This window comes from Fukomys damarensis, unplaced genomic scaffold (assembly GCF_012274545.1).
Source record: "Fukomys damarensis isolate Sample0158 unplaced genomic scaffold, DMR_v1.0_HiC HiC_scaffold_22, whole genome shotgun sequence".
Taxonomy (NCBI): domain Eukaryota; kingdom Metazoa; phylum Chordata; class Mammalia; order Rodentia; family Bathyergidae; genus Fukomys; species Fukomys damarensis.
In genome coordinates, this window is record NW_022900934.1 from 2,073,281 (window position 1) to 2,101,209 (window position 27,929).

Consider the following 27,929-nt stretch of genomic DNA (forward strand, 5'->3'; position numbering starts at 1 on the left):
GTGAGGAGTGTCCGCCTGGTCCTGGCTTTTTCTTCTCTCACTGAGACCACGTCTAGTTCGACTCAATAAATAAGATGGTACAAGTCCCTGCTTTCCCGGAGTGAGTTCCACGGCACACTCGTCTTCCACACTGGCCCCTGAAGAAGGGTTCCCTGGTCAGATGGGTTTGGGAGGCTCACAAGGTGGGTTCCAGGCAGCTGCCCGAGGGGTCTGTCAGCTTTAACCCTCTTCTTCCACGGGCCATCTCTGGGAGCGTCCGGGCCCGCTGCGCGATGCTGCCCGGCACGGTGCCCATGATCTTAACCACCCCACACCTGCTTCAGAAGGGCCCGGGGCGCCCAGGCCCAGCACGCCTCTCCTCCCTGCGGCCCGAAGCCCCCACGCCTCAGGTGACACAGCTGCTGAAGCCTGAGCTCCACGGAGGTAGACAGGACAGGACCGGCTCACTGTCTACGACACACAGGATGGAGCAGTGGGGGTCTGGGGATGAACGGAGGCGCTGGTCCTGGGGGCAGGGATGTGCTGCTGCATGGACGCTCTCACGACCTGCAGGCAGAGTCACCAGGGTCGCTCCTGTCCAGTCTACCTGCCCAGGCCATGCGATGGCTGGAGGGAAGTGACACGGGGCGAGAATGTGTGCGCGTGTGCGCCTACCTGCCCAGGCCATGCGATGGCTGGAGGGAAGTGACACGGGGCGAGAATGTGTGCGCGTGCGCGTGCGTGTCAGCGCACCCGTGAGGCTTGGTGGCCCAAGAGCCATGCGCGTGAAGCCCTCCCTTCTCTGCACCCCCTCTGCTTCTCTCTCACCTTGTGTCTCTCCTCGCCTTGCCCCTCTCTCCGTGGCTCTGTCTCTCCCTTCCTACACTGCTCTGTGTTAGTCCCACCCAGCTCCTTCAGTGACTGCCGCCCTACGGTTTCCGGCTGGCCCGATATTCCTCAGGACGCAGAGTGTGGCTCTCAGGCTGCATGGTCTGTGGAGTCCGCCTCGCAGAGGAGATGGGGCGGCTTTGTTTGAAAGCTGCACAGAGCCCTGTGGGCCATCCCGGTGGCCTGCCCGTGATGCTGCCCAGCACAGAGCAGGGCAGAGACCTTGGTCCTGACCCTCATCCTCAGGGAGCCTGGCGGCATGGGGCATCTTGGCTGCAGCAGACTTCCCCCTGCACGGTCACCCTTACCTTGTGTCCTGAGTGCGAGGTCCAGGTCTGGGCCACCAGCAGCCGCACCATGGCGTCCCACTGCTTGGCCGTCTGGTGGTCCCTCGCTGTCACTGTGAAGGCCACTTGCTCAGAGGGGATCTGCAGCTCCCGAGTGGCAAAGACGGTTCCATCCGCCCTGACTTTGAAGTCCAAGCTGTTGGTCTCATACTGCGTCCCCTTGGTCCCCAAGCAGCTGCTGAACTTAACTGTAAGAAGAGAGGAGGACACCGTCAGGAGGGCAGGAAGGGAACGGGCTCTGGGCCTCCCTGGAGTATGGGGCCAGTAATGGTCTCACGGAGCTCTCCGCCTTCTGAGGAAGTACTGGGAATTAGCTAGACGCTGTGAAAAGTAGAGGGGAAAACAGTAAAGAAGCCTCGGTTTGTGTCCATTCTCTAAGTGCAATTGCTCTCTCTCTGTCTCTCCCTCCTGCTGCCGTCTCTGCATTCAGCTGCATATTCTCTGCCCTCCCTCCTGCTGCCACCCATGCAAAACCCTGCCCGCCTGTGAATCCCTAATGGGTAGGTTTTCCGCCCAAGAAGACTAAGTGCAGCAATGGAATCAAAAGAAGTTGGTATTTAAAGAGTGTTCCCCAGTGGAAGGTAATTCTGGGAGCAGGACTCAGATCATCAGTTTCTAGTCTTTTCTTTTCAGTACTGGGAGGGATCAAATCTGAGGTATCTGTACTATGTTATATCCTCGGTTCTCCTTTGTATTCTTTGAGGCAGGGTCTTGTTAAGGTGCCCAGGCCAAGCTTGAACTTGCGATCCTCCTGCCTCAGCCTCCTAGAGTGTGGGGATGACAGGCCTGTCCCACCTTGCCCAGCAGGTTCTTGTTACTTGGCAAGGACCTGGCACCTGGCCCGGCCCCGGGCTTTCTTGGTGAGTAGCAAACAGAGATGAGGCAGACAGTGTGTTGACACTACTGGGGGCTGCACACTGCTTTGCTTCCAAAACATTAATTAGGCAGCCAAACCGCCACCTTCTTCCCCATGGCCTCGGTGCCACGGCCGCTCCTGACTCCTCCGCAGAAAAAGCCATCTGTGGAGCGGCGTGTTTACTGGGTGCACATCAGTGTGCTTTCATACATGTGCTGCTGCAACTGTCACCTAATGAGCTGGTAAATTATGAAGCACCCACAGCCAGTGTCACACTCTGCTGATAAAAGCGATGGATAAAGCTACCCAGCATTTATAAAAATGCGGGTATCTCAGCAATTATGGTGGGAGGGTTGGTTTTTTTACAGCAATTCCACTGTCACCGCTTACGTGATTTAATTACTGTTTATTCTAAAAAACTAAAATAAGCTACTCATATTATGCTTGATAAAGCGCTTTTCCCTCGTGTTCACCTTTTATTGTTGCCTGCCTTGAAATAATAAATACCATGCGTGCTTCCTCATCTCGAATACTTGGCTTTTGATGTTTCCCCAGTTACCAGCACCTCCCTCTCGTGGGCTGAGTATGAAAATGTCTGAAATGTGACAATCCAGGCTTAGCCACGAGGGAGGTGGCCCGGGCCCTGGAGCTGCCTGGACAGAGGCTCCTCTGATGGACAAGGTCAACCCTGGAGGGTGGCCTGCAGCTCCTGAGGGAAAAAGACTTTGTTTTCAAGTGAAAGGAAAATTCCAGACTGCTTTTGCAGCACTGTTTGCCCCAATGGTAAACAAATTAAAATCGGCAACAAGCTGAGGATCGATCACTTCTGACACCCAACTGTCACTGACAAAGATAAAAATGACAGCCCCGTGATCATGAGAGATTAGCACAAAGTACATAAATAAGCCTCTTTGTTCTCTAATAGCAAATTTCTAATAAAACTAACAGAACTGACAGCAGCGGGAGGGTCTGTAATCGCTTTGTGTTTTGTACAGAACGGGAACAGGGCTCTGGCAATGTCTTCACAAGCTCTAGGTCTGCCCCGAGAAGAATTCAGCGTCTGAGATGCCCAGAGAGGAACAGGGAATCCCTGGCCACTGGGGCCCGGACCTGGCAGGGGACAAAGATTCTCCACGGGAGGGACCTTGCAGAAATTCGAGAGAAGCCGCTCTGCCGTGCAGCTGCACCAGGTGGCGCCGTGGTGAGAGGAGGGCTTTTCCAAACTTCCGTGGTGGTTTGGAAGTTCACATCTGCCAGTCTGAGTCGGACTTGGGCTGTCCAGGCACGAGAATGTCCGGCTTTGGGACGAGATGCCTCCCAACCCCTGGCTTCCAGAGACCCAGTGCAGGGGACCCCAGGGGGCCAGTACTCCCAGGTTCCAGAAGCTCCGCACGGGGACAGGTCCACCAGTGCGCTCGAGTCTGCGTCCTCATCATCAGACGGCGGTGAGAAACGGAGCTGTGGGTGCCTCGAGGGAGTGCACAGCCAGGGGCCCTGCATGCCAGAGGGAAGAGCCGGACACGGGGCCATCTGGGGCCACAGCGTCAGGGCCAGCTCTGGGAGGAAGGAGGGGTGTGAGGGCCGTCCTCGTTCCCGAGCCCCCTTCCCCTCAAAGTGAAGATCAGGGTGCTCCTCAGAGTACAGAGCTGCGAATGGAGCAGTGGCACTGAATAGGTGAACATCCCTGTGGAACCGCAAAATAGGGGTTAAACTGCTCAACACACAAGCGCTGCTCAGAAGTTCACTAATGCTTGCCTTGATATTAAAAAGGTGCAGCAGTGTGTGGGGGCCCACAGGAGAAATGTCCAGGACCGTAGGATGGAAACTCCTGTGCCCCAGAAGCCCATTTATGCATAGGCGGTTTCCCTCTTCACTCTGGCTGCTGGGAAGCTCAGAGGCATGGTCACGGCCACCTTCCCCGGAGCAGAGGCATTCACACATCTGCGTTCTGCTTTTGATTCCCGTCTTTGCTTCCTCCTCTATCTGCTTTTTTCCTCCAGCTTCCTGTCTTATTGTGAAGCTGCATCTTGCTGTGAGATTGCATGCACTCAGGGAGGACAGGAAACGGTGTGTCAGGGAAGTGGACTCCTGCTGAGGGCAGGGACGGTGTGGTCGGCCCCTCCAGGATCACCAGCTCCCTGTGACTGCGGGCTGGTAGCCTGTGGGGTTCTGCTTCTCGCTATGCTGAACCTGGGGTGCGGTCGGCAGGGTTGGAGTTCTGGGCCTCTGTGTCTCTGCTTCTGCACAGGACGGACTTAATTTCAAAGTTAAGTTGAAGTCTGTGCTCCTTCTGAGAAGGTGCCAGAGAAGGAGGCTGCTCCGTCCCTCTGGTGCCCATGCTGCGGCCTGTGGCCAGCTGTGGAGAGAGGGCACAGCACTCAGCCGGCCTTTGGCCCAGGCTCAAGGCCCCCCAGAAAGCACAGTGGTCAGCAGATGCCGAGAGGAGGCGTCCTGCAGGCTGAGCCTGAACACGACAGCATCCAGGGCTTCCACTCAGGCGCTGACCCTCCCCGCCCTCCTGTGGGCAGCCAGGGAAGCACCGCAGTGGCTGGTGGGCATGCAGGTGTGTTGTCCTGGGCCAGGAGTCGCCGACACACACTCCCTCCACGCTGTGCCGCAGTGTGGGTCTCTGTCATCCTGGCCTGCAGAGTAGCCCACACCCCGAGCCTGTTTGTGCAGCTGATGGCACCGCACATGTGGCTCCCTGCCCTGGGGCCCTGCAATCCCCTCCGCCTTCCAGGCCTGGCTGCCCGGCTGACACCCAAGCGGTGAGAGCTGCCCCTGAGGCCTGGGCAGGATGCATATTCCAAGTGGCACAGACAGCATATGCAAGGGTCCTGGGGCAGAGGAAGACAGGTTTCATGGCCTGAGGCTGATACCATGAGGCTGAGGAGCCGAACAGTGACATAGGTGCAACTAGCAAGCTGGGGAGATGTCCCCCGCCCAAAAGACCCCCAACAGTGACCCCCTCAATGGGGGGTATGATCCAGGATGTTCTGAGGATGCCCGAAACCCAGGGAGCCTAGAACCTACATTCACTATATTCTTTTCCGCACATACACATCTACGATAAAGTTTAATTTGTAAATCAGGCTTAGTAAGGGAAAGGACAATAACCAGGGCTGGACTGGACAGTTATAGCAGTGCACTAAAATAAGTTAATTAAAACAAAAGTTGCTCATTGCTGAGATTTCCCACATAATAACTTGGACCTTGGTTGGCCATGGGTCATGAGAACCGAGGCGCAGTCCTGCCAACAGCCTGTGGGTATACACGGGAACTCTGGCTGGCCAGGGAGGGCCGCCCGGTTCCCAGCTGTGGGGGCCTGGAGCTGTGCTGACACCACGCAGAGAGGAGACCCCGTGCCCGAGTGTGGACTTGTCACGGCGTCACTCGCTCTCAGACGTGGCTGCCCGGGCAGAGTCCACACCAGGTAGAGAACAGGGTGATGGAAGGCCTCTGGAGTTGGAGCACAGCAGCGTAGTCAGGTCCCTGCTAAACAGCCCAGCTCAGACCGCGTCCTTCGCTTTCCTGGGACGGCACAGACAACTTTCTTCAGAGCGCTGCCTCCCATCTGGCGCGTGCACAGCCCTGGGGTGCAGCCACACTGATGGGAAACTTCCGCACAGGAGGAGGCCGGCGCTCAGAGGAGGTGCAGCGCCTTCATTAGGAGGCAGCGGGTGTAGCCCTCTACCCTCATCATTTTTAATTGCTGGCAACATGGATAGAGCCCTGGAGATGCAGGTGTGGGAGCAGGGAGCGAGAGGCGCGTGGCAGCCTGATATTTATGGGGGCCGCAGTCTGCGTCTCCCCAACACGGCTAGGCTGAGGAATTGCGCTGTGGCTACGAAACGCCTCTTTTTTATTATTGTTCTTGTTAGGTGAATTGAGAAAGATCAAATGAGCCAAAGGTGAGCTTGTAGCTGGGATGGTGCGGAGAATGGAAAAGTCCCACACCTGTGACCCCAACCAGCAGCGTCCCCTGCCCACAGCCTCTCTGGTCCTGTTCTAGGTGCCTGGGAGTCAGGCCTTGCCCACATGGAACGCACTGAAACGTGGAGGAAAGACTGAAACACAAAGCCAGCGTCCTCTCTGCTCGAATGGGGCACGCTGTCAGGGAGGGACGCTCACAACTCCGCTTCCCAACTAGAAAGTGCCAGCGGCAGGGACTGGCCTCGGGCCCGGTCCTGGAACCTGTGCCCTCACCAGCCAGTCTGCTGCCCACAGGTGCCCCAGTGCCCACCCCCAGCACGTGCTGCTCCCCTCGCCCACACCCCCTCTCCTGGACCCGGGCAGGCGCCCGCTGGGTGAGGATGGAGCCAGCTCTTTTCCTCGAGCTTCACGCTGCTCAGCAGAGAGCCCTGAGGTGGCCATATGTTTATAAGACCAGAAAAGCACGTCTTCAGCAAGGCACAGGGCAGCCTGCGGCCCAACCCGCAGGATGTCTAGGAGAGCGCAGGCTGGCAGGGGAGGGAGGGCCAGCGGCCCCTGCACAGGGTGGATTCTGATGTCCGTGTACGTGAGGGTCGCTCAGTGGTCAGGCAGCTCTCCTGTTGCTCCCACATATGGATCTGGGGGTCCTGGTCACCGCAGGGCCTGGGAGGGGCTGGTCAGCCCTACAGACCTCACTCTTGGGGGCTAAGTTGGCGGGGATTAACGGCGTCAGAATCCTGAGGCCCTTCACCCCCATGAGTGTCCCCGCCTTAACTGTCACCCAGCCCCACTCACAGACCCACCCAGCGAGACTCTCAGCCGGGCGGTACTCGCTCCAAGGCTGCTGCCACCCACCCTTTCCTCCTCTCCAAGCCTGCACTCCCCGACGCTGGCACAGCACGGAGCTAATTCGTGCTGAGTGGACTAAAGAGCGCTGCTCCTGTCCATGCATGATGCCCAGGCTTCTGGTACCACAGGCTTCCACAGGAGGAAGTGGTTTCCCAGAGGGCATTCCCAAGTGCCGGATGCAGTCTCTGGGATGCTTAGCCCCTGGAGGGTGCACCAGGGGAGGAAAGGGTTCTCATGTTCAAGACCTGGCTGTTCTACCTGGGAACCCGTGGCTTGAGAGGTGCCTTCTCCCTGCTATCTCCTACCCTACATATCCTTTTAGCAAGTGGCTGAGGAGGACTTGCTGTGTGCCAGGCACCGGGATAAGGATGAAGGCAGCAACGTCCCCTGGCCATCTGGGAGGAGGGACTGACACGGAGGACAGGCAGATGATGCCCTGCTGGGTGTTAGTGTTGAGGACAGAAGCTGAGCCCCAGGCACAGCGAGGTGGGAAACTGAGCTGAGACCAAGCGGCCACAGCACACCCCGTGGAGGGGAGGGGACATGTGCATCTTCCCTGTTGTTGCAGGCAGAGACCGTCAGCACTGGGCTGGAGGGATGAGTTCAGGGGAGCAGGTAACCAAAGGTCTATCGGGCCTGTACAGACCCAGGCGGCCAGCGGCACAGCGCCAAGCACAGCTGCAAAAGGCTGTGAGCCGCAGGACTCCGGCTGGGTGACATTCTGGAAAAGGCAAAACTTGGAGACAGTGAAGAGACCAGCGCTTGTCAGGAGTTGGGAGAGGAACACAGGACGGGTGGAGCACAAGGACGGGCGGGTGTGACCGCAAGCTGTACGTCACAGTGAGGAGACCCGCGTCACACACAGCTGAACACAGCTACCAAGGTGCAGCAGAGTGAGGACGGCACACTTGGGCTCTGCTTGCCAGCGACGTATCAGGGCTGGCTGTTAGCTGCTCACAGTCGTAACAAATGCAGCCCTGGAGAGGTTACTAATGGGACACCGCATGGGCCAGTGGGCTGTGGGACTCTGCTTTCTGTTCAGTTTTTCCATAAACCTAAAACTGCTATGAAAATAAGTACTAAAAGTGCGCATTCACTACCCACTAGATATACCTTCTGCTGGAAAACGAGGGCCTCAGAAGTGTGAGGGCTGCTGTAACGGAGAGCCCGGGGACCCCTCTCCTGCCATCCCGTGCACAGCAGGGCACACGGCGAGGCTTTCCCTCTGGGCTCGCCTCACAATGAGTCTGGAGCTGCAATCTCACACTCACTGGCTTTGCATCACCCACTGATAAGAAAGTATCAGGCTGTTCTTTCTGTCCAAGAAAAATCAGCCAAAGTAACAACAAATGTGCCGTCTATGCTCTCCAGCACGTTCTGCCCCCGAGAAGATATTGCACTAATAAACTCTCCCGGTCCTCATTTAATATTTATGGTACTGGCTGAAGACCTGCATCTCCAGGGTGCAGAGAAGCAGCTCTTCAAAGGGTTTGAGTGGAGGCCGTTTGCGGCTCTCCTCGGCATGGTGCCCACCCCTTCTCTCAGAACTGCTCTGAGCCCCGGCAGGAGAGGGTCGGTTCCAGCATCAAAAGCAGTCCTGTGTTAAAGACAGCGCAGGCATCCTGGGCCACGCAGACATAGGTGGGAGGGGCAGCCTGCTGAGGAGGTTTCTGCAGGCAAAGGCGGGAGCCGAGTCACAAGCGCCTCCTTAGTCAACCCCACAGACGCCCCAGAGTGCAGTGCAGCACGAATGAAGCCCTCCAACCCACAGCCTCGCTGGCACAGGTGTGGGCAGGGAGCACCAGTCCAGCCTCAGTGGGCCAGGGCGCTGTGGATCCCGAGCCTGGGAAGGGCATGGCCTCTCCCAGAGCACCCTCGGCACCTGGAGGACACGTGTGAGCTCAGAAGGCCAGTGCCCAGGTGTGTCCCAGCAGCGGCCCCTTCTCCTTCTATCCCAGTGCAGGGATGGGGACCGCATTCAACGGTCGTGTCAGCTGGGACCTATGCTCACTCGTTCGAGACTGTGGGAGTCTGATTTTCAGAAGGAATGGGAGCGGTTCTCAGGACTCTTTAGAAAGGAAGGTGATTTTAAATTCGACATCTGAAACCAGCACTTCATGAACGAACAGGAACATCGCGTGAATGTTCACCCGCCCCATTGGCTCGCTCACTCAGTCGCTGTGGACTGGGGTACAGACTCAGTGTCCTGCTCACACCTAAACCCCCTGGCTTCCCGCACCTCATCACTACAGAGCCTGTGCTATTCCAGTTTTCCAGAGGACAGCGCGGCGGCAGAGGGGCCAGTGGCTCTCCGGAGGCCACACGCCAGTGGATGACAGGGCCCTGTTTCCCTGGGTGTCAGGCTCTCCACTGCCCCACCGCAAGCCTCCCTCCCTCTCTCCGCAGACTCGGCCCAGCCCTTGCTCGTGAGCCCAGTCCGGCCAGGGCTTCAGAGGGTGGAACTGGAGTTCAGCGCACCATTTACGGGCATGCGGCTCCATCAGAAATGGAAATCAAGAAATCACCTCCTCCCTCCCCTCTCTCTCCCCAGCTCTTCACTGTGAAGCGCTCTAAGTAGGAGCAATGCTCCGGGCGTCCTGTTCACAAGTAGGTGGTCACCCTTGGATCTTGAGCCCTCGCCACCTGTGGCAGACACTCACTCACAGCATGCACGGTCACAAGCTACTGGGATGTGTGGGACCTTTGCTAAGATCTGGTGAGGCTGGCACTGGCCTGGTGCCAATGCTTCCAGTTTTCCCGGGGGTGATGTTTCGGTCGAGAAAGGGCGACTGTGGCCCTCACTCCAGATGAAGTCACCCCGCCTACAGCCCTGGAGCTCTGAACTCTTCTGTGGTGGGGAACAGAGGTGCTGCTAATGCTGCTGCGAAGGTGCTGCTTCTAGTCTGGGCGAGCACAGGCTAACGAGCCCCTCCTCGGCCCTGTGACGGATGTGACGGCCGTGGAGACTCGACAGTGGACGTGACGAAGGCGCACTCAGAGGCCACCGCATGCGGGGCACGGGGTTGAGTGCCGTCCTGGGAGCATGCACCGTGGTGGTCCAGCGAGGGGCTGTCACCCTGTGCTGCAGACGTTCCAAATACAGCTCCCTCTTTCAGAATTTGTCAGCTGAATAGGGGGCTCCAGAGCAGAGGTGCCAGGCCCCTTTCAGATGGAAACGTCACGGGCACGGGCACGGACACGGAGAGCTGGCCCAGGCCTGGCGCTCCTTGGCCTTACTCTTGCCCCCGCAGCTGGCCCTGCCTGTGGCCGCAGGGTCAGAGATGCTGACCGTGTCCTCCAGGCCCAGCTCCACTCACATCTCCCTCTGCGGGGCCCTTGTCTTGTCTTGGGGCTCTGAACACACATTCAAGTGTTCACGTGCTCATGAAGTGCCTAGAAGATGCTGGATCTAACAGCTGGGCTCAGGGGAGCGTGGCTGGTGCACCTTTAAAACACAAGACGCAGGACCAAGTGGGCTATTTTTAGAGCTGCCAGCCTCCCTCTCATTAGTATCTGGCATATCCGGACTCAGCTAATGAAATTGTTGGCAATTAAGGCCCAGGTAGAGACAGCTCTCCCGTCCTGAGACCACTGCCTCACCTCGGCCTGCCCCTCATCGTGGAAGGGCAGCACAGGAGGAAGGGTTTTGCGTGCAGGGTGGCTGTCCTGCCCTGCTTTGCTCCACTTTACCTGAAGAGCAGTTTGGGCTGTGTCCTGTTCTGGCTCCACCATTCAGGCCGGGGTGGGGCAGGTCCCAGCTTTTCCTCTCCCGCTCCCACAAAGTGGTTTCATGCGCTGGGACAAAAGGAGGGCTGAGGCCTGGAGACTGGGCGGAGGGCTCCTGTGATGGCAGCCAGTGTGGCAGAGGCCCAAGAGCAGCCCCCTGTCCCCACCATTACGGCAGGGACCTCTAGGCTGGGTCTGCAGGTGGATGGCGGTGGCTCCTGAGGCTGGTGGGAGTGGACGGTCCACAGAGTGCACAGAACCATGCACTAACTCACTTAAAACTGGACTCACGCAAATAATCAAAAAGTGTTTTTCCCTTTGCCCTTGGCTGCAGAGCACAGACCTGGAGAATTCAGGAGCACAAGCCAAGAAACGGGACCCTCCGACAACACCCAGGCCGACTGTGCCTTGTCCAGCCCTGCCTGCTACACTGGCCCATGGCAGGGGCAGCCTGTCCTTTGCTGTCACTCCCGCCTGGGATCACTGGATCCAGAAGCCCGATTCTGAGGCTGGGGCTGGGCACCCCTGGGGTCGGTGTCTGAGCCATCGCCCAGATTCTCGCTCAGGAGACGGGGCTGGACCTCTGTGACACCCAAGCCACTGGTGGCTCCCATCTGTCATCGGAGGTGAAGACTCATGCTTGTCACCCTAGGATGGCTCACATGTCCTGTGCAAGTGTGCAAGTAGGAGGAACAGTACTTAAAGACCCCAGGGAAGAGGTGGCAGGTTCCAGGCCCCACCCTGAGCAGGGCAGATGTCAGTCCTGAGGGAGCCCTGTCCCTAGCCGCCCCTCCTTTTGTGTGCAAGGGTTCTGCAGGCAGCTGGCCACTCCCGTGTCTGGCTGAGCTTCAGCGTCAGCTCGCTGGGGCAGAATCCAAACATGAACCTGAACTTTACCAGCCGGGCTCCCTCTGTACACACACGCGGGTTGGCTGCCAACCATTTTCTAAAGTAAATAAGAAGCGACTTGGGAAATGCAAACACATGTTCTCCCCTCTCCAACTCGGCCCCAGCCCTGACCAGGCCACCTATCCTGAGATCTTCCCATGTCAGAGCTCTTGCTATGAGCAGACCTGTGGGTGTCTGTGAGTCAAGGAAGGACACTGCTGATGTGGACGGTGCCCGACACAGAGGCCTGCAGATCCCACCTTGAGCAGAGAACAGGCGTGTTCTTAGGGGTGCTGAGGAAGCCAAAATAGTGGTTTTGTTGGTGATTCCGTGGCACCAGCTGCTAGGAGAGCCTGGGGTGCCTGAGAGGACCTCAGGCTCAGGGAGCACTGCTGATGGAAGATCTTGGACAGGGATCCAAGAAAGTCTAGGACCTGATCCCGCCCTCAGGGGGAGACTGCACCATCCTGCCCCACTTAGCTGGGCTCCACACAGCTGCTGGGACATCAGAGAGAGACCTTCAGAAGGAACGGCTGCCCACCACGCCCTCCGAGTTCCTTCTGAACACACCCTAACATGGGTCGCTGGGATTCGGGGACCCCTGTCCCAGATTTGAGACCAGGATTGGCAGTGATGAGCACAAATTCTACCTCAACATAGAGAAAAATCACAATTCCACTTTACCCGTCTTCTCCAGCATCCTGTGCCTCAGCCACAGGGCGTCCCAGGGAAAGCTAAGCCCCGGAGGTGTGCTTTGTGGTTCCTAATCTGAAACCCGCTTCTGAAGAAGCGGTGGCAGGTTCTGTGTGGGCCACAGCATCACTGACCCAGGATGTCCCAGGAATACGGTTGGAGCTGGTGCTGGGTGGGGTGAGAATGCAGGGCGCTATGCAGTGACAGCTTGGGGTTTTCCACTCACATCAGAGGGTCTGCGAAGTCCAGGGGAGGGGCTGTAGACCTAAACACTGTTCCTTTCCCACACAGTTTCTAACATCGCGGAAGAAACACCATATTGAAAATTCTGGGCCTGTCCCTCAACACAAGGCTGGGTTCAGAGCAACAGATCTCCCCCAAAGCTCAGCAGCCACCTGAAACAGCAGGGCTGGGTTTTTGTCACTGTGGGGTAGTGGGAGGCTCTGCACCAGCGCTCAGGAGCACAGCTGATCGGTGTTGGCCTTGTGCTCCTGTTACAGCCACTGCAAGAAGCAGGTGACTGCCGCCCTGGGCAGCATGCTGGCCCCTGAATGGCTTTTTCCCCATTTCACTGGCCAAAAGAAGTGTCAAAGTTGCGCCTAGCTTCCAGGGAGAGGAGGGAGAGCTCGCCACAGCGGGCCCTGTGTTCAGGACGCCACATTTGCAGCAGTGATCACAACAGCAGCTCTCTTGGCTGTCACAGGCTGGGCACTCGCTCGTGTTTGCTGCCCTAGCAGGTTGTCCTGGCGCTGGGGGCTTTGCCCTCAATTCCACCCTGGCTTCTTCTCTGCCACAAATAAAACAGCAGTCCCAAGGACGAGCTGAAAGGGAGTCCTGCCTGGAAAGGAAGTGTAAACGGCGGTGCCTAAACTGCCCACCCCAGGTGTCCACACGTTTCCCAGTGTGCTCCCTGCAAAGGCAGAGGCCGTGAGGGTCTCCCTTCCCCACCATGAGCAGGAACACCCCCGCACACTCATTTACCATGCCCCATTTGGCGAACGAGGCCAACGGCGAGCACTGGACATTCAATCTCCGCTGCCAGGGGGAGTATGCGTTCCCCAGCCGAGGCTCGCAGGAGCCCGTCCGCCTCAGGAGGCTGCCTCCACTTTGGTGACTAACTTTGGGATGGGCAGAAGCCGGCTAATGAAGTCAGCTTGGCAGCCCGCGATAGGCACCTCGTGCGGTCCTCAACCCAATCCCAAGTGTCCTCAAACCCCTTTCCAGAGAAATGCAGCGCAACCGACAGCCAGCACGTCAGGGAGCCGCGGTGCACAGTGCATTATGCAAATGAAGCACTTCTCCCCGGTAATTATTCCCCAACGATTCTGACTGAGATCTTGATAAAGGATTGTTTTTAGGACAGTGGTGAAGAAGGCCAGCCAAATGCATAATAATTATCTGACATTTTACACCTGGGTGTGAATTAAAACTTGCAGAAAGGTCAATGGATCAGGAATTTATTTCCAAGGATTTGAACACTGGGAAGGAGAAGGGCGGGAGCAGGCAGGGAGCCCTGGGGTCCATCCTCCATCCTGGGTGGGCTCTTCCTCTGGTAAGGCCACCTGTGCAGCCCACCTGTGAGCCTGCTCTCTCTGTCCGTTCCACCTGTCTAACAATACCTCAGTCCAGCTCACTGCACACGTCCAGCCTACCTGGACCTAACTTCCTTTGTTCTAACCAACTCTGAACACATCTGACTGTAACAGTTACACTCGACTGTGAGCTCGACTGGATTGAGCGATGCCTAGGAAATCAGCAAAGGACACTTCTGTGTGTCTGTGAACATGGTTCCCCAGGTGACTGGCATATGCCATTCAGGCAAACTCAGGCAAGAATCCTGCCCTAAATTTGGACAGCACAGTCCAATAGGCTGGGGTCCCCGATGGAACAAAAGTGGGAGGAGGAGAAGCCCACGAGGGAAGGCCTTCTGGCTCCTCTATGCTTCCTGGCTGCCAAGAGGTGAGGAGCTTTTTTCCACCACACCCTTCTCTGCCATGATGTTTCTGCCTCACCAAGGCCTAGAAGCAATGGAACCAGCTGACCATGGATTGAGACCTCTGAAACCAGGATCCCAAATAAACCTCTCTTCCTTTAAGTTGTTCTTCTCTGGTATCTGGCCACAGGGCTGAAAAAGTAACGATTGCACTAACTTAGCACAATGCCCCAAAACCTCCAGGCATGAGCCTATGGCCTGTGGTGTCTGATTTTTGATTCACTGTGGTGAGGGAGGCTGCCTAGCTAATGGTCACTTTTTTAAAAATGTCAAATAGAAATAACAGCCTCTATCTGGAAGATGTATTTGTGACAGCTAATGCCCTGGCACAGGGCTTAGTATTTACAGGTTATGTGGAGGTTAAGAGGATAAAGAGGAATGTGAGCTTGCCCACGGATCATACAATTGTGTAGTAGAGAAAAGCAATCACTCCATCAATGTGCAGGAGACCAGACGAAAGACATGGGTTAAGAGTGGTATCCTGTACTAGTTTCCTGGCAGACAAACCAATCACTTGCTGCCCTGTTCCCTGCTGGGATGAGACCAAGGCTCAGAATGCCTCTGGGGCAGGAACCATGTAACAGGAGGTACAGAGTGGCCAACAGCCATGTGGCTTCCTCATGAAGAGCCCTTCCCAAGACCACATGCCCACAAACCATGCCTGTGAAGCATGTGCAAAGATGTTTCTACCTGGAGGGAAGTCACCTGCGACCCCCAGGTGACACCAGAGGATGGGCAGGGCCTCTTGGTCGTCTTCCGTGCCTGAGCCTCAGTGCTCCTCTCTGGCTGCCAAAAAAGGGGGAGGACTTAGAGGAACCAAGATGCTGGCTCCTCCCGGAACAGGGTTCAGACATGGAGCTGCAGCTTCTAAAGTAAGTACAAAAGGAGATCTTATCACTGTCCCGCTTTTCACAAAAGCAAAGTGCTATCTTAATTTCAGAAACAATTTCAAGCAAAACAGAAACTCCCAGGAATTATCCATTCCTCAGAAGGAGAGGACAAAAGACAGGGAAGGATGCGGCAAAGAGACACAGCCCTTTTTTCTCAGACACCGCTAACGCCAGGCTCACACATGCTTTGGGGGGGCTGCGACTTCCCCCACCATGTGTCTTTCGGGGACTCAGATGGCGGCTGCGCAGGTGAACACAGTCTAAATACTGCTGGTGCAGCGCCGCTCCGTGATTTTACCTCTAAAGGCTTTTGTGATTTAAAGCGGCAATTATATAAAAGAAGGAGATAAAGACTCAGAGAAATTATCTTCTTTTGGGTTGGGAGGAAAGAGAAGCAAACCAAGGTTAATGTAGGTAGTGAAATATTTCCACAGTTATTTCATGCAACCATTCTTCGGTATCACTAGTATTTTTGCACATTTCATGCTTTTCCGGGGGAGAAAATAGCTTGTTTTTGAAAGCAGGGACTGAAAACCTCACAGGGATCCCTGGCTGACTTGTACCTTGGAAGATGTGGCAAGGAGGCTGCGTGGCACAGAAACGTCCTTTCACATCCAGACACCAAGCTGCAGGCTGGATCTTCTTCCATAAGGAGTATGAACAAAAGTTAAGACGACAAAAACGAAACAAAAACAACACAAACCTTGGATGAGAACCCACTTCAGCTCACAATGACGCTCCCTCCAGCTGCGACGGCACTGGCCGCAGCTGATGGTACAAAGCTCGAAGAGGGTTTTATCCAGGTGCAGGGCACACACCTGTCATCTCGGTTACTTGGGAAGCTGAGGCAGCCTGGGCTATTTAGCACGGCCCTGTCTTACAACGGGAAGATGAAAAAAGGCCTGCGGATGTAGCTCAGTGGTAGGGCATGAGGCCCTGGGTTCCATCCTCAGCACCACAAGAGAGAAAGAAGAGAAGGGTGGATATAGGTCACTCCTCTGCTCTGACCAGGACTTGCTTCAGTGCGAGGATGGCGGGTCGGATCCTCGCCCACGGGAGCGGTCACCACACTGGAGCTCCACTGACTGCTGAGTGTGCTTGCTGGTCTGGCGAGGGAAGGAGGTGGGCAAGGAGAGGTGACTTCTGCTTAAGCCACTAACCAGCCAGCTGGGAACACGGAGTGCAAATAAACTGGAGACAGCACTGTGTCTTTTGCTGGCGGGGTAAATAACGAGGGTGCAGAACCCTCGCCAGCTGGCAGCGCGCCTGTGTCGGGCGTGGAAGTGGCCTGCTGACCTCCTGGCTCCCTCTCACAGAGCAGCTGCTGTAACAGCAAGTGGGCCCAGTCCGTCCATGTCCCGCAGTGTCAGCTTGGGTACAGCTGGACAAACGTGGACTTGGGGCCACATTACACAGGTCCGCCTTGTCACAAGCCCAGGTCCCCTGGTGCATGGGACAGAGAAGCCTGCTGCAGGTAGACACGGCTGCCCCAGGCCTAGCATCGCTGGCAGGAGCCTGGAGGACTCAGGGACACTCAGTGCGTGTCCGGTGCCTTGCGTAGGTCTTGCCAGCAGGAGCCACCCCTGCCATCCGCTCAGTGCTGAGCAGTCACAGTGAGGGCAGCAGCTCCAGGGTGGGTCATCAGCCTTGCCAAGGCTGGCCTGGGAGCCTATGCTCCAGCAGCAGCTCTGAGACGCCGAAGGCCCGGAGTTTAATACAGAGGCTTTGGGGAGTCGTCCAGGAGCAGCTGCATGTGACCCCTTTGTAGCCCCAGCCCAGCAGGACAAGACTGAGACGAGCCACGCTCAGGAACATAGCTGGTGTCCCTGCTGGGCCGCAGTCCCGTGTACGGTCATATGTGGGGCTGGAGAGCCCAGGGGTGCTGGCTGTCGTAGGTGTGGGGCATGGGTGGGGATGCAGAGGGGCTGCCCGCCTGCAGGGCTCTCTGACCTCATGAGGGATGCTCGCTAGACACTGGCTCCTGGGGCTGCCCTGGGCCTGGCATGGCAGGTCCCAGAGAGGAGGGCAAGCCCACATTCTCACGCTGTGGCTGACTGCTGTCCTCTGAGAGCCCGAGCTTACTCCACAGCCTTGGGTCTCCAGGGAGAGGCCTGGGAGAGCCACTTCCTGTGCCTCAGTGGGCAGTGACAGTCTGATCCTGCTGTGTTTGACTGCACTCTGAGCCTCCACCTGGCTGAAGAGGCATTGGGAGAGCTGTTGAGGGCCCCTCCCCGAAGCGGCCACATTTCATCTGTGGCACGACGCAGCATGGGCTGCTATGGCCCACGGTGGCTGTCACTGCTGTCTGGGGGAAACTGAGGCTCAGCACGACAAGGGTGGTGGACCGTGTCCAGCAGCCCTCACCCTCCAGTCCTGGGTCAGCACTAGGGTGGACCCACAGCTGCTGCCCACCGCTGCCCACGCTGCTTCCTAAGCCCAGAGCAGCCGGGTCTGAGAGGTGCTGCAGACCCTCAGAGACAAGCCTGGAAAACTCTGAACTTTTTCTGGGGGAAGTTTTCTCAATGCCTCACATGCTGGCCATGAGACAAAGCCCCGCATGGAGGAAACACAAGACCCCTACTGTGCTCACGTGTAAGCCTGGCCTCCTGTAGCGTGGTGCAGGCAACCCCAAAGGGCCCTGAGCCGGGGCAATGACACACACATGGCAAAACTCAGTTCCAAAGTCTGTCCCCGGACACCTTGGGCCAGCGAAGGCCCTGAGCCTGGGGCCATGGCAGTGTTTCTGTCGGGATGAGCAGCCGTGAATCAAAAGCATCTTTTTTTTTTTTTTTTTTTTTTGCATGTTTTGCACATCTGTCTACATTGAGGAGGGACTAGGCTGTTCTGAAATGTCAAGTCGAGAAAATAGGGTGAGAGTTGGCCCTGAGAGAGAATGGTTGGCATCTCCCTGTACCTTCCCACTGCCAGGAGCTAGATGCCAGTGCTGGGGACACTTTGCCTGGGCCCAGATGCCCCGGGTCATGGCCTCTGTCTCTAAACTGCTGCTCAGGGAGGCTGGTCATGAAGGGCATTCTGTGATGGCGGCTGCCCCTTCTGTGGTTCTGGGCCCATCTGCCATGGATGTTTCTGCCTCTTCCTGCCTGGCCCTGTGCTCTTTCTGGGTCAGTGCTGCTCACCAACCCAAGCCTCTTTCATCTGCTGTCCCCTGGACTCTGGTTGAGCCCTTCCTTCCTTCCCTTACCACCTCCTGCAGGTCCAGCTCTGAAACACATGGGCAGGGCCCTCGGACCACCAGCCTCACCAGCCTCTCCAACTTCCTGCCCCGTCTCTGGCCTCCATGTCTCCCTTCCCTGTGCCAGCCTTGCTCAGCTGACCCTGCCCCCACTGCCGCTCTCCAGCTTGCAGCATCAGGGTGCATCCAGCAGCTGTGTACCCTCCTGCACCAGCTCCGTGGGGCTCCACGGTGTATCTCGGTGTAAGGCCACCCACCATCAGCACCCCAGGATATCCACTGCCCCTGAGATATTGCTCCCTCCCTGCAGCAGGGGCAGCACTGCTTTCCTTATGGACACTTTCTGGAACCACAGTCTTCACCCTGACCCCATGGCTGGCTTTAATTTTCAGCCCAGCCCTTGGTGTCATGCAGAGCTATAGCTGGGGCAGGGACTGCTCCTTGCCCTTGGGGGAAAAGGATAATTGATGATTTCTGAACAACATCTGTGCTCTAATGCTGGAACCTGTGATCATATCACCGTCCATGGTGAAAGGGGTGACTTTGGAGATGGGATAAACTTACGGATCTTGAGCTGGGGCCCAGGCAGCCTCCAGAGCTGGCAAAGGTAGGAAAGGACCCCGACTTGGGGCCTCCAGAAGGAAGCAGCCCAGCCACACCTCACCAGCCCACACCTCCCGGCCAGGGCACAAAAGGTTGCACATTTATGTTGTTGAAGCCACTAAGTTTTTGGCAATTTGTGTGACAGCAGCAACAGGCATCTGCTGTGCTGTGTGGCAGGCTGTGCAAGGGCAGCCCCTTCTGGTCTCTGCCCTCCTGGCACCCAGAAGAGCACTGAGCAAGTGTGTGGGTACTCACAGTGTGTGAACGAATGAGCCCAGAAATGCAAATTATCTCGACCAGGGACTCAGCCAGCCAGCAGCAGAGGACTTCTGGCAGCAAGTTTTTCAGAAAGTTTTGTGACTGGTTCTCATTAATCTGGGCTTGGAGAAGACCCTGAGCCAGGCCGGCTGAGGAGGTGGTGCCAAGGGTTGGGCAGCCCTACCCTAAGCAGCTTTTGTGCAGTGGCTCAGCTTTGGACCCTTCCCAGTAGGTCCTGCCTGGCAGTCAGGGGGTTGGAACTGGGGCCCAGGAGATGCACCCCACTCAGCTATTGTTTCCAAGTTTACAACTTGCTGCTGGTGGCAAACTTTTCACTAAAACACACAGATGGTCCCTCTAATGACAAAATTCTCACACGGCTACAAAAACAGACACAATCATCTGTTTCCCAACATTCTGAAAAAAAGTACACAGAGGTGTAAGGTGCCACACAAATGAGAATAATTAGCTCATGCCATCTGTGGGGGAAAGGAACAAAACGCGGACCCCTGCTACCTCTCCCGTTGCTGTTCGGGTGGCCCTGGGCGACACGGAGCAGCACCACCAGGATGAATGCCTCCATTTGCCGGTGTGCTCTGCTCTTGGTGACCTAGGGTGCCCCACAGCCTGCTGGCTCCTCCCAGTTCCCTGTGATTAGTGACAATAAAAAATTGCCACTGAGAATCAGTCTGACTTCCAGACAGCGCCCCCCTGCTAAGCTGTGCCCAGCAAAGCCCCAGAAGTGGCCAGCTGCACCCTCCAGGGCCTGGGCACAATGGGCACGGTCAGCCAGCTTGTCTCCTTGCCCATTTGCTGGGATGGTGTGATGCTGGCTGGTGGTGGCTGCCCGAGCGCCAAGTTTCAGCAGGCAGGAGCCCAGCCAGCCAGCCCGGCGCACAGCCTGCCCGGGAGGATCTGCCTCTGTCTCCCCACACCTGGCCGCTGCGTGAGTGAGCAGGACGAGGCCCTGGCGGTACTTCGCTGTGAGCCCCCGGAGGCCCGCTCTCAAGTCCTGGACATCTTGTCCTGACCACTGACTGGCAGCTTGCGGCGGCACCATGCATGAACCTCATTGTGGCCCTCCACAGCACGGAGCGGTGGGGCTGGGCAGAGCCGGTTTCCAGGAGGTGGCTTCCCTGTGCCAGGCATGGGGGACAGAGGGGACAGGAGACCCAGGCTGTGCAGGGCAGGGGTACTGGGGCTCGAGGTGCAGAGCCAGCATGGAGGTACAGGGCTGTGTGTCCAGGTGCTGCACAGAAACCATGGGGGCCGGTTCAGGCTCTCAAAGGGCCCCGACTGTGCTGGGGGAGGGATGCTGCCACCACGCTGGGCAGGATGACAGAGGTTCCAAGCCGGGTGGTTCTCTGGTCTCACCAGAGGCAGAGGGGTAGCAGGGGAGTGGACAGCACAGCCCAGGGTAGTGGGGTGGCAGGCATCTGCCTGGGGGTAAAAATCCATACCCCACCGGCTCAGTTGGGGACTCAAGAGGAGAGGCCAGCTACAGGGCTGCTGAGTACCCTTTCGGGCCTGGGCGTGCGTGTACACACGCGCACACACACAGACACACACATGTGCGTGCAGGCTGAGCTCAGCCAGGCCAGGAACCTCGGGGCAGAGTTGGTGTTGGCACCGTCATCCTTCCTGGCACCACAGTAGAGGCAAACACCTCCGTGTCCCAAGCCCACTGTGAGGGCACAGGAAGAGCAGAGGAGCGAGGGGAGGGGAACCCGGAGGAGGGAGGGCAGAGGACTCGGTGTGCCCAGGACCCTGCTGCTGGTGTCAGGTGACAGCACCCGCGGGACACTGGCCCAGCATCTTGAGCCCTCCTCGCATGCTCTTCTGCCCCGCTTCGGCCTGTGCCAGCTCTCAGAGCCGACAGGGTCACCCCAGAGTCGGGACCAGGCTGCCCTCCCCAGGGACCAGGAGCCGCAGGGCAGCCTTGCGTCTCCAGCGTGCTCTGGCTTTGGCTGTGTCCACGATGTGGGAGGACAGACATGGCTATCGCCAGAGCTGGGTCAGTGAGGGGCAGTGAGGGGAGCCCCAGGGACTTGGCTTCCCCCACACCCCGCAACAAAACCAAGGTCGACTTCTCGTCAGTGCTTTGGTCTCCCACCAAGTCCTTCTGAGACCACCTCCTCAGCCAGGCACCACATTCCATAATGCAGAGACCACCTGATTCTCCAGCGTTTTAAAATCAAATGCCAGCCCCCGACAGATCAAACAAATCTTTGGGTTTCAGTGTTTATCCATCAAAAGCAATCACTCCTGGGGGAAACAGAACCCCCAAACTATCAGCCACTTACATTTCAGTGAGAATTCATTTCCATGATCACAGACCAGCGTTGCATCCCTACTATGCATAGCCCAGTATTCCAGCTAAGGTTTCTACTCCATACATTTCATTTCACTGTATTTGCCTTTCCTCCAGACTCAGCTTACTCTTAATTACGTGTTGAACCCCGAGTCCTCCACCCAGGAGAGCCAGGGCAGAGTCTGGGTTTACTCACTTGCTGGGCACACACAGTGCCTCGGGGACAGAGGTAGAAACAGTAAGGAGCAGAGGAGACCAGCTCTGGAGGAGCGGAGAGCCAGGCGCAGGGAGGAAGGAAGGCGCTCCAGAAGCCCTGGGCCCCAGGCAGGCAGGGAAGGCAGGGCACGTAGCGCACACAGGGCACAGACACACGAACCACACTGCCTCACCCTGCGGCAGGAGGAGGGAGCCCCGCCCCTGCCGAGGCTCAAGGCCGGCCCGGGCACGGGGGTGAGGGGCAGCTTCTGCCCCAAGGCTGCAGAGGAGCGAGTGGGAGTCCTCAGCGCCCGTCCAGCGGCTCAGCCTCCTCCAGCAGCAGCGGTGAAGGAGTGTGGCGTGGGTGTGAGTGCAGACAGGGAGGGGACGGGTGGGGTTGCAGGGGGCACCCTGGGACCAGGCCGGGATCCCGGAATTGGGTGCCGGCCAATGGGCTTCCGACTCCCAGCCTCCTCTGCAAACCACAGGCACATCCTGAAGGCGGGAGGTGGGGGTCTGTCTCTCGGATCGCTTCCCAGCACACCCGTCATGACAACTGGGGAGCCCTGAGCTCCCCCACAAGGCAGAAACAGCAACCTGAAACCTTCAGATGGAGCCAGGCCATCCCCCCACCCCGGCGGACACTCAGGCGAGGCCCCAGGGCCCATGTCCAGGGGCAGCAGTGGCCACAGTGCTCCCCAGGGACCCCTGATCTCGCCCCAGGGAGAGGCGCTGTGGGCGCAGGCTCTGGACCCGCAGGCCTCTTGCCCACGGTGACTGCCAGCTGCACGCCGCTGGGTGCAGCCCCACAGGCACGTGCTTTGGTTGTCCCTTGGGTAACTGAGGAGACACCTTCTGCGACACCCAGCTCAGCAGGAGGTGCAGCTGGTTATAGACCTGGTAGAGTTGTACTTCCCACTCTGGAGCAAGAGCCGGAGTCCCTACCTGCTTCCGTGTGCGATGGGTTTATTTTCATTTGTCCTTGAAGTGTTCCTTCTCACGCGGTTCACAGGCACGTGCTTTGGTTGTCCCTTGGGTAACTGAGGAGACACCTTCTGCGACACCCAGCTCAGCAGGAGGTGCAGCTGGTTATAGACCTGGTAGAGTTGTACTTCCCACTCTGGAGCAAGAGCCGGAGTCCCTACCTGCTTCCGTGTGCGATGGGTTTATTTTCATTTGTCCTTGAAGTGTTCCTTCTCACGCGGTTATGTTTTCACACCCACCAGGCGGTGCGGAGTGTGCAGAGGGTGAGGGGGTACGTGCTTTGGTTGTCCCTTGGGTAACTGAGGAGACACCTTCTGCGACACCCAGCTCAGCAGGAGGTGCAGCTGGTTATAGACCTGGTAGAGTTGTACTTCCCACTCTGGAGCAAGAGCCGGAGTCCCTACCTGCTTCCGTGTGCGATGGGTTTATTTTCATTTGTCCTTGAAGTGTTCCTTCTCACGCGGTTATGTTTTCACACCCACCAGGCGGTGCGGAGTGTGCAGAGCAGGTGAGGGGGTTCTCTGTGGGGTGCGGGACTTTGCCGCTGTGCCTTGACGATGCCAGGAAGAACGCAGGCCACCCAGGTCCTGGGTTTAGGACTGGGAAAGGCCAGGCTCCCACAGTGGCGGCCGGCCGGACAGCGCGAACTGGCTCTTTCCTCACCCCGCGCCGTCTGAAGCTTGCTCTGGTGCAGCCCTGTGCCCCAGCCTCTGGGGATCAGATGAGAAGCTAAACCAAGTCTGTGCCCAGGATGGCAGCAGAGTCTGGGGCCTCTGAAAGCGCAGGGACCCCACCGCCCCCAGGGCTGTGTCTAGCCCCAGCCAGGCTGCACCTCGGCTGGTGCTGGTGAGGTTTAATGTGAACACCTGCGCTGAAGGTCCTCGGATTTCACTGCACGCAGACCCTCGCCGTTTATTCCAGGTGCACCCAGTCCTCCTGCCGGCCTGCGCAGCTGCTCCTAGGGAACCACAAGCAAGCACCACGTTTGTGGGACTCAGCCCAGGTGCTTCCCGAATGTCAGGAGCCAGCGCAGTGTGTGGAGCATGGGCACCCTGTGCCTGTGAACCAGGGTCCTCTGCTCAGAGAAACCCAGCAGACCTGCAGCCTGCCCTGTAGCTAAACTCTGTTCTGGAAGAATTTCCACTGGCCCTGGCCTGCCTGGTGTCCTGCTTGTTTAAATGGCCCCCAAATGTCACTGTGCAGAGCATGCGTCTCCCACACGTGAGGCCGCTGCCATTTCTTTCAACTGTCAGGGCCTCGAGGCGGCAGCCAGGGCAGCTGAGAGTCTGTGGGTCCCCGCTGTCCCCCTGTGCCCTCGCAAGCCCCCTGTAATCAACGTGTCACCCCAGGCAGCTGCTTGCCCTAAGATGTTGCTCAAGGCCAAGCTCCGCAGACTTCGGTGGGCTTGCTCGAGAGCCACGCAGATGGATCTGTCAGCCTCACTCTAGCCGAGCAAGCAACGCCTGCCTCCCCTCCGCCAGCCCCGGGATCCATGTCCACGTCTGTGTCGTGTGTGGGAGCGAAGTAGCGTGGGTGGCTGCTCTCTGCCTGGAGGGGAGAAGCAGGAAGCTCAAGCTTGCCTGGGCCACTGAGCCAGTGCTCCTCAGAGAAATGCACACCATTCGGGGAAGGACACCATGTGCAATGAAGACACCGGAGCCTGCACCTCGCACCCGGGAATCTTGACACAACTGGGCTTTGACTTGACCTCGGAGATGCATTTTATCGTCGTTGACATAAATGTGCAGAAGAGCCCAGCCAGCCCTGTGCAAAAGGAAAAGGAGCCTTTGGGCTGCTCTGCAGGGCCCAGCAAAGGTCAGGGCTTCTCTGGCTCCGGCATCTCTCCGGAGAGGAAGCAGTTTGCTGTCTGGTGTGTCTGTGCAGCGGCGCCCGCCCGGGTGCCAGCAAAGCCGAAGTGAGTCACAGCTGCTGCCTGCACAGCGTCGGCCCTGGCATCTAGGGTCTGAAGAGACCCTGTCAGGGTGGCCCCAGAGTGTGAGGTCACTGTGCACCCTGCCCTGCATGCCACACCACACACTCACGCAGGTAGGTGGCCAAGACCCTGCCCACACTGTGCCCTGCTGCTCACTGAGTCGTGGTCTGAGAAGCTACAGCTACGCAGTGGTGGGAGCCTTCAGGAGCTGCAGGCAAATGTGTCCCCTGCTCCAAAGGAGGCACTGAAGCGGGGTAGGTGCAGGGGCCGAGTGGAGGAGGCCCAGGAGTGAACAGGCCTCGAGGTCCCTGAAACCTGGGGCCCAGCTGGCATTAGTGCCTCAGGATGGGTGAAGACTGATCCAGCGGCGGTGTGGCCATGACTGTCCCATTGGGCGGCAGGGAGCTGGAGCAGTTCTGCTGAGTGCTGTCCAATGGGACAGTCACTTGTACTATGGTGGTTCAAGCTGGTGGAAGGTGCTAGTCATAGCTGGGTCTTCTGGGCCAGGCTCTCAGAATTCACCAACAGCAGGTCCCAGTCTGGATCGCAGACTCTCCTGGGGACATTGGCAGTGTCTCATCTGGTACAGCTGAGTTTGTGTCCTGGCCTTCGGGTGGGTGCAGGTCAGGGTGGGGTGGGGCCTCCGCAACCTCCCAGGCAGCGCCCATGACCAACAGCAGCACTCCCGTGACTGCACGTGCCAAGACCGGGAAATCCCAGTGCAGACGAGAGATCAGGGGTTGCTTATTTCTCATTTAAAAAGCTGTATTTTCAGCTCATCTCAAAAATTCAGAACACTGTAGACACAGACCCTCTTTATGCAGTCAGCATGGGGAGGTGGGATGTAATGACCTCAGCTCCTTAGATGGCACCCATCGCCCTGCTGCCTCCCCAAGGCTGACACCCCACACACTCACTCATGGGGTGCCCGGCCTGCTCAGCCATTCAGAACAGTTGGTCTTTTCTGCAAGCAAAGAGGACACAGCTCTGACCTGGGAAGTGGCTGCAGGGCTACTGGCCTTCCCATCATGGTGTCTCCCCTCCCCGAGGACACTCCTGGCCCCACAGGGAAGGCCCCTGACCGGCACCCGCAGCGGCAGTGACTCCACCACACCCTGCCTGCTCCTGCTTGTTCAACCTTTCTCTTTTATTGGAAAAGTCTAATTGGGAGCTCTGAAAGGTCACAATTAATATTTCCAAGTGAAAAATACAAGGTAAAGCGGCTCTGGGTAAATATCGTTAAAATCCAGTGTGCTTAAAATGAAAATGAAAAGAACAAGATTGGGGGCGGTGAGGTGGGCCCGAGTGAGGTTGGGCACGCACTTAGTCCCACCCCTGCACCAGGAGCATCCCAGGGCTCACATGAGCCCTGAGCAGTGCTCTGGGGCCAGCTCCATGGCTGCACAATCTGGTTCTTTGTGTGGACTCTTGCGGCTCTGGGTGTGGCCTTCCCCACTGGACAAGCACACACAAGGCCACCCCTGCTAGCCCGGTGGTCTTCCCCCTCCATGGGCACTGATATTATCCTTTTCTCATGGCCCTTCCTGGCCCTTTCCTTTTGGTTATATGTCCTCAGATAGGGACGGAGAGCCAGGGGCCCTGGGGTCCCTGCACACAGAGTGTCCCTTGGCATAAGTCTGAGCACAGTACACATGGACGGAAAGAGTGGCGCCAGCGCTCAGCTTGTTCTGGGCCCCTCTGGTCATTGGCGAGGGCTTGGCTGTGTTTGGAGCACTCGGCAGGCCCCGGTGGCTCCAAAAGCCCTGTTCTTCCTGGATCCTTTCAGCAGTGGGAGATGATGCTTTTTCTGTTTGCTGCTCTGCCACAGCGCGCAGAGCGCTATGCAGAGAGGCTGCCTGAGAGCGACCCAGAGCTGTAGCACAAGAGCACTTTCTCGGCAGGATGCCCCTGCACTGTAAACAGGCTCTCAGGGGCACCGTGCCCCATCTGTTTTTGGGAAGGTGACAGATATTGATCAAGAACTCTAAATTTTAGTCAGGATGCAGATTAATTGCAAAATGCTTCCAAATACTTTGGGAAAAAATTAACATGATAGACTAGACATAAATACCCCATGCGTTTCCTGTGGGTGACATTGCCCATAATTGGATTTTCAGAACATTTTTTTTTTGAATCTGTAGTTTAGGTACAATTGTGTGTGTGTGTGTGTGTGTGTGTGTGTGTGTGTGTGTGATTTCTGAGGTGGGTACACGGATAAATAAAAAAAATATAATTACAAGAAGCTATTTTGCTTTGCCTTCACTTTGATGGCTCTGAATCAAGGTTGTAGGCTCAACTTTCACGTACTGCAGAATAATTAATTGCATGAGTGGAATACCCCCCAGGACCAGCAGCAGCGCAGAAAGTGCAAGAAGGAGAGCAGGCTTTCCTTTGCAGGGCCAACATCCGTGGGGCTTTGTTTGGGGGATCCTGGAGGACAAAGGGACCCTGCTGCGCTGTTCCTGCCTCACTGAATCCTGAGCCACCCTTGCCTGGCTCCCTGGTCATCAGCACGGTCCATACTACTTAGAGCATGCTCATGCCTGGGCCTTGCTGGCTCTAATCTACAGGGATTGCTGAGGGTAACCGTGGGGCCACCCCACACTGCACATCCTTCACAGGTCCACTCAGCACAGGGCTTCGCAGCAAGGATGAAGGGACAGACGTCAGAAGAAAGACACTTCGTTCTATGTCTGCTGTCTAGTAGAACTCGCTGTGTTTTGGTGGGGAGCGGATTCGTCCAGCCCTCCCTGTCACCGGGGCCCCTGCCTCAGGCTGCCAGGGTCCCGCTGACTTGTTTCAGGAGGTGCTTCCTCTGCCTGAGCACCTGCACCTGTGGGGTAAAAATGGACTGCAGCCCAGAAAAGCAGTTCTCTGGGCTGGGGGACTTGCCTTCTGACTTCACCTGGATGCCCCTGATCTGCAGGCCTCCCTTGCTGGCTCCACTGGCCTCTTCAGGGGCAGCCCCGAGCCCAGGTCCCGCTTGTGTCTGCTCCGTCTTGTCCCTGCTTTGTCTCAGTCCTAGCCCTTTGCCCCGGCTGCTGTTAAACCTGGGCTCCTGGTCACATTCCCTCACTGTCCCTGCGCAGTAGACAGCCCTGCACACGAATGAATGACAGCAGCGACAGCAGCCCAGCGCGCCCGGGTCAGGATGGGTTCTGCCTCAGGTTGTTCAGCCCCAGCCACCTGCTGCTCTGCTGTGTCCCCAGCTAAGTGAGGCCCTAAATATAAAAGGGCTGTGCAATCCGGAAATGTGTAATTCGTGTGTGCCAAGAGGGACTCAGGCACACAGGTGTAACTGGTGGATGTCGGATTTGGATTCTAAGTTAAAGGCAGTGGGCAGCCTTTGGACACATTACTCAGCCTTCTTTCTGGTATCCTGGAGTCTAAAAACATGTACCATGGTGTCC

The 27,929-nt window shown here is 57.4% G+C and overlaps 1 protein-coding gene across 1 annotated transcript in view; it reads right to left on the reverse strand.

Moving 5' to 3' along the window:
• Cdh4 (cadherin 4) overlaps positions 1-22,608 on the reverse strand; it is a 162,571-nt gene extending 139,963 nt beyond the window's left edge. Inside the window, exons 1-2 of the mRNA XM_010637562.1 lie at positions 22,548-22,608; positions 1,176-1,402 (exon numbers count right to left, since the gene is read on the reverse strand). Coding sequence (XP_010635864.1) covers positions 1,176-1,402; positions 22,548-22,578 — 258 coding nt within the window. The 5' untranslated portion in view covers positions 22,579-22,608. The remainder of the gene's footprint in view (positions 1-1,175; positions 1,403-22,547) is intronic.
• Between the last annotated feature and the right edge of the window lie 5,321 nt (positions 22,609-27,929).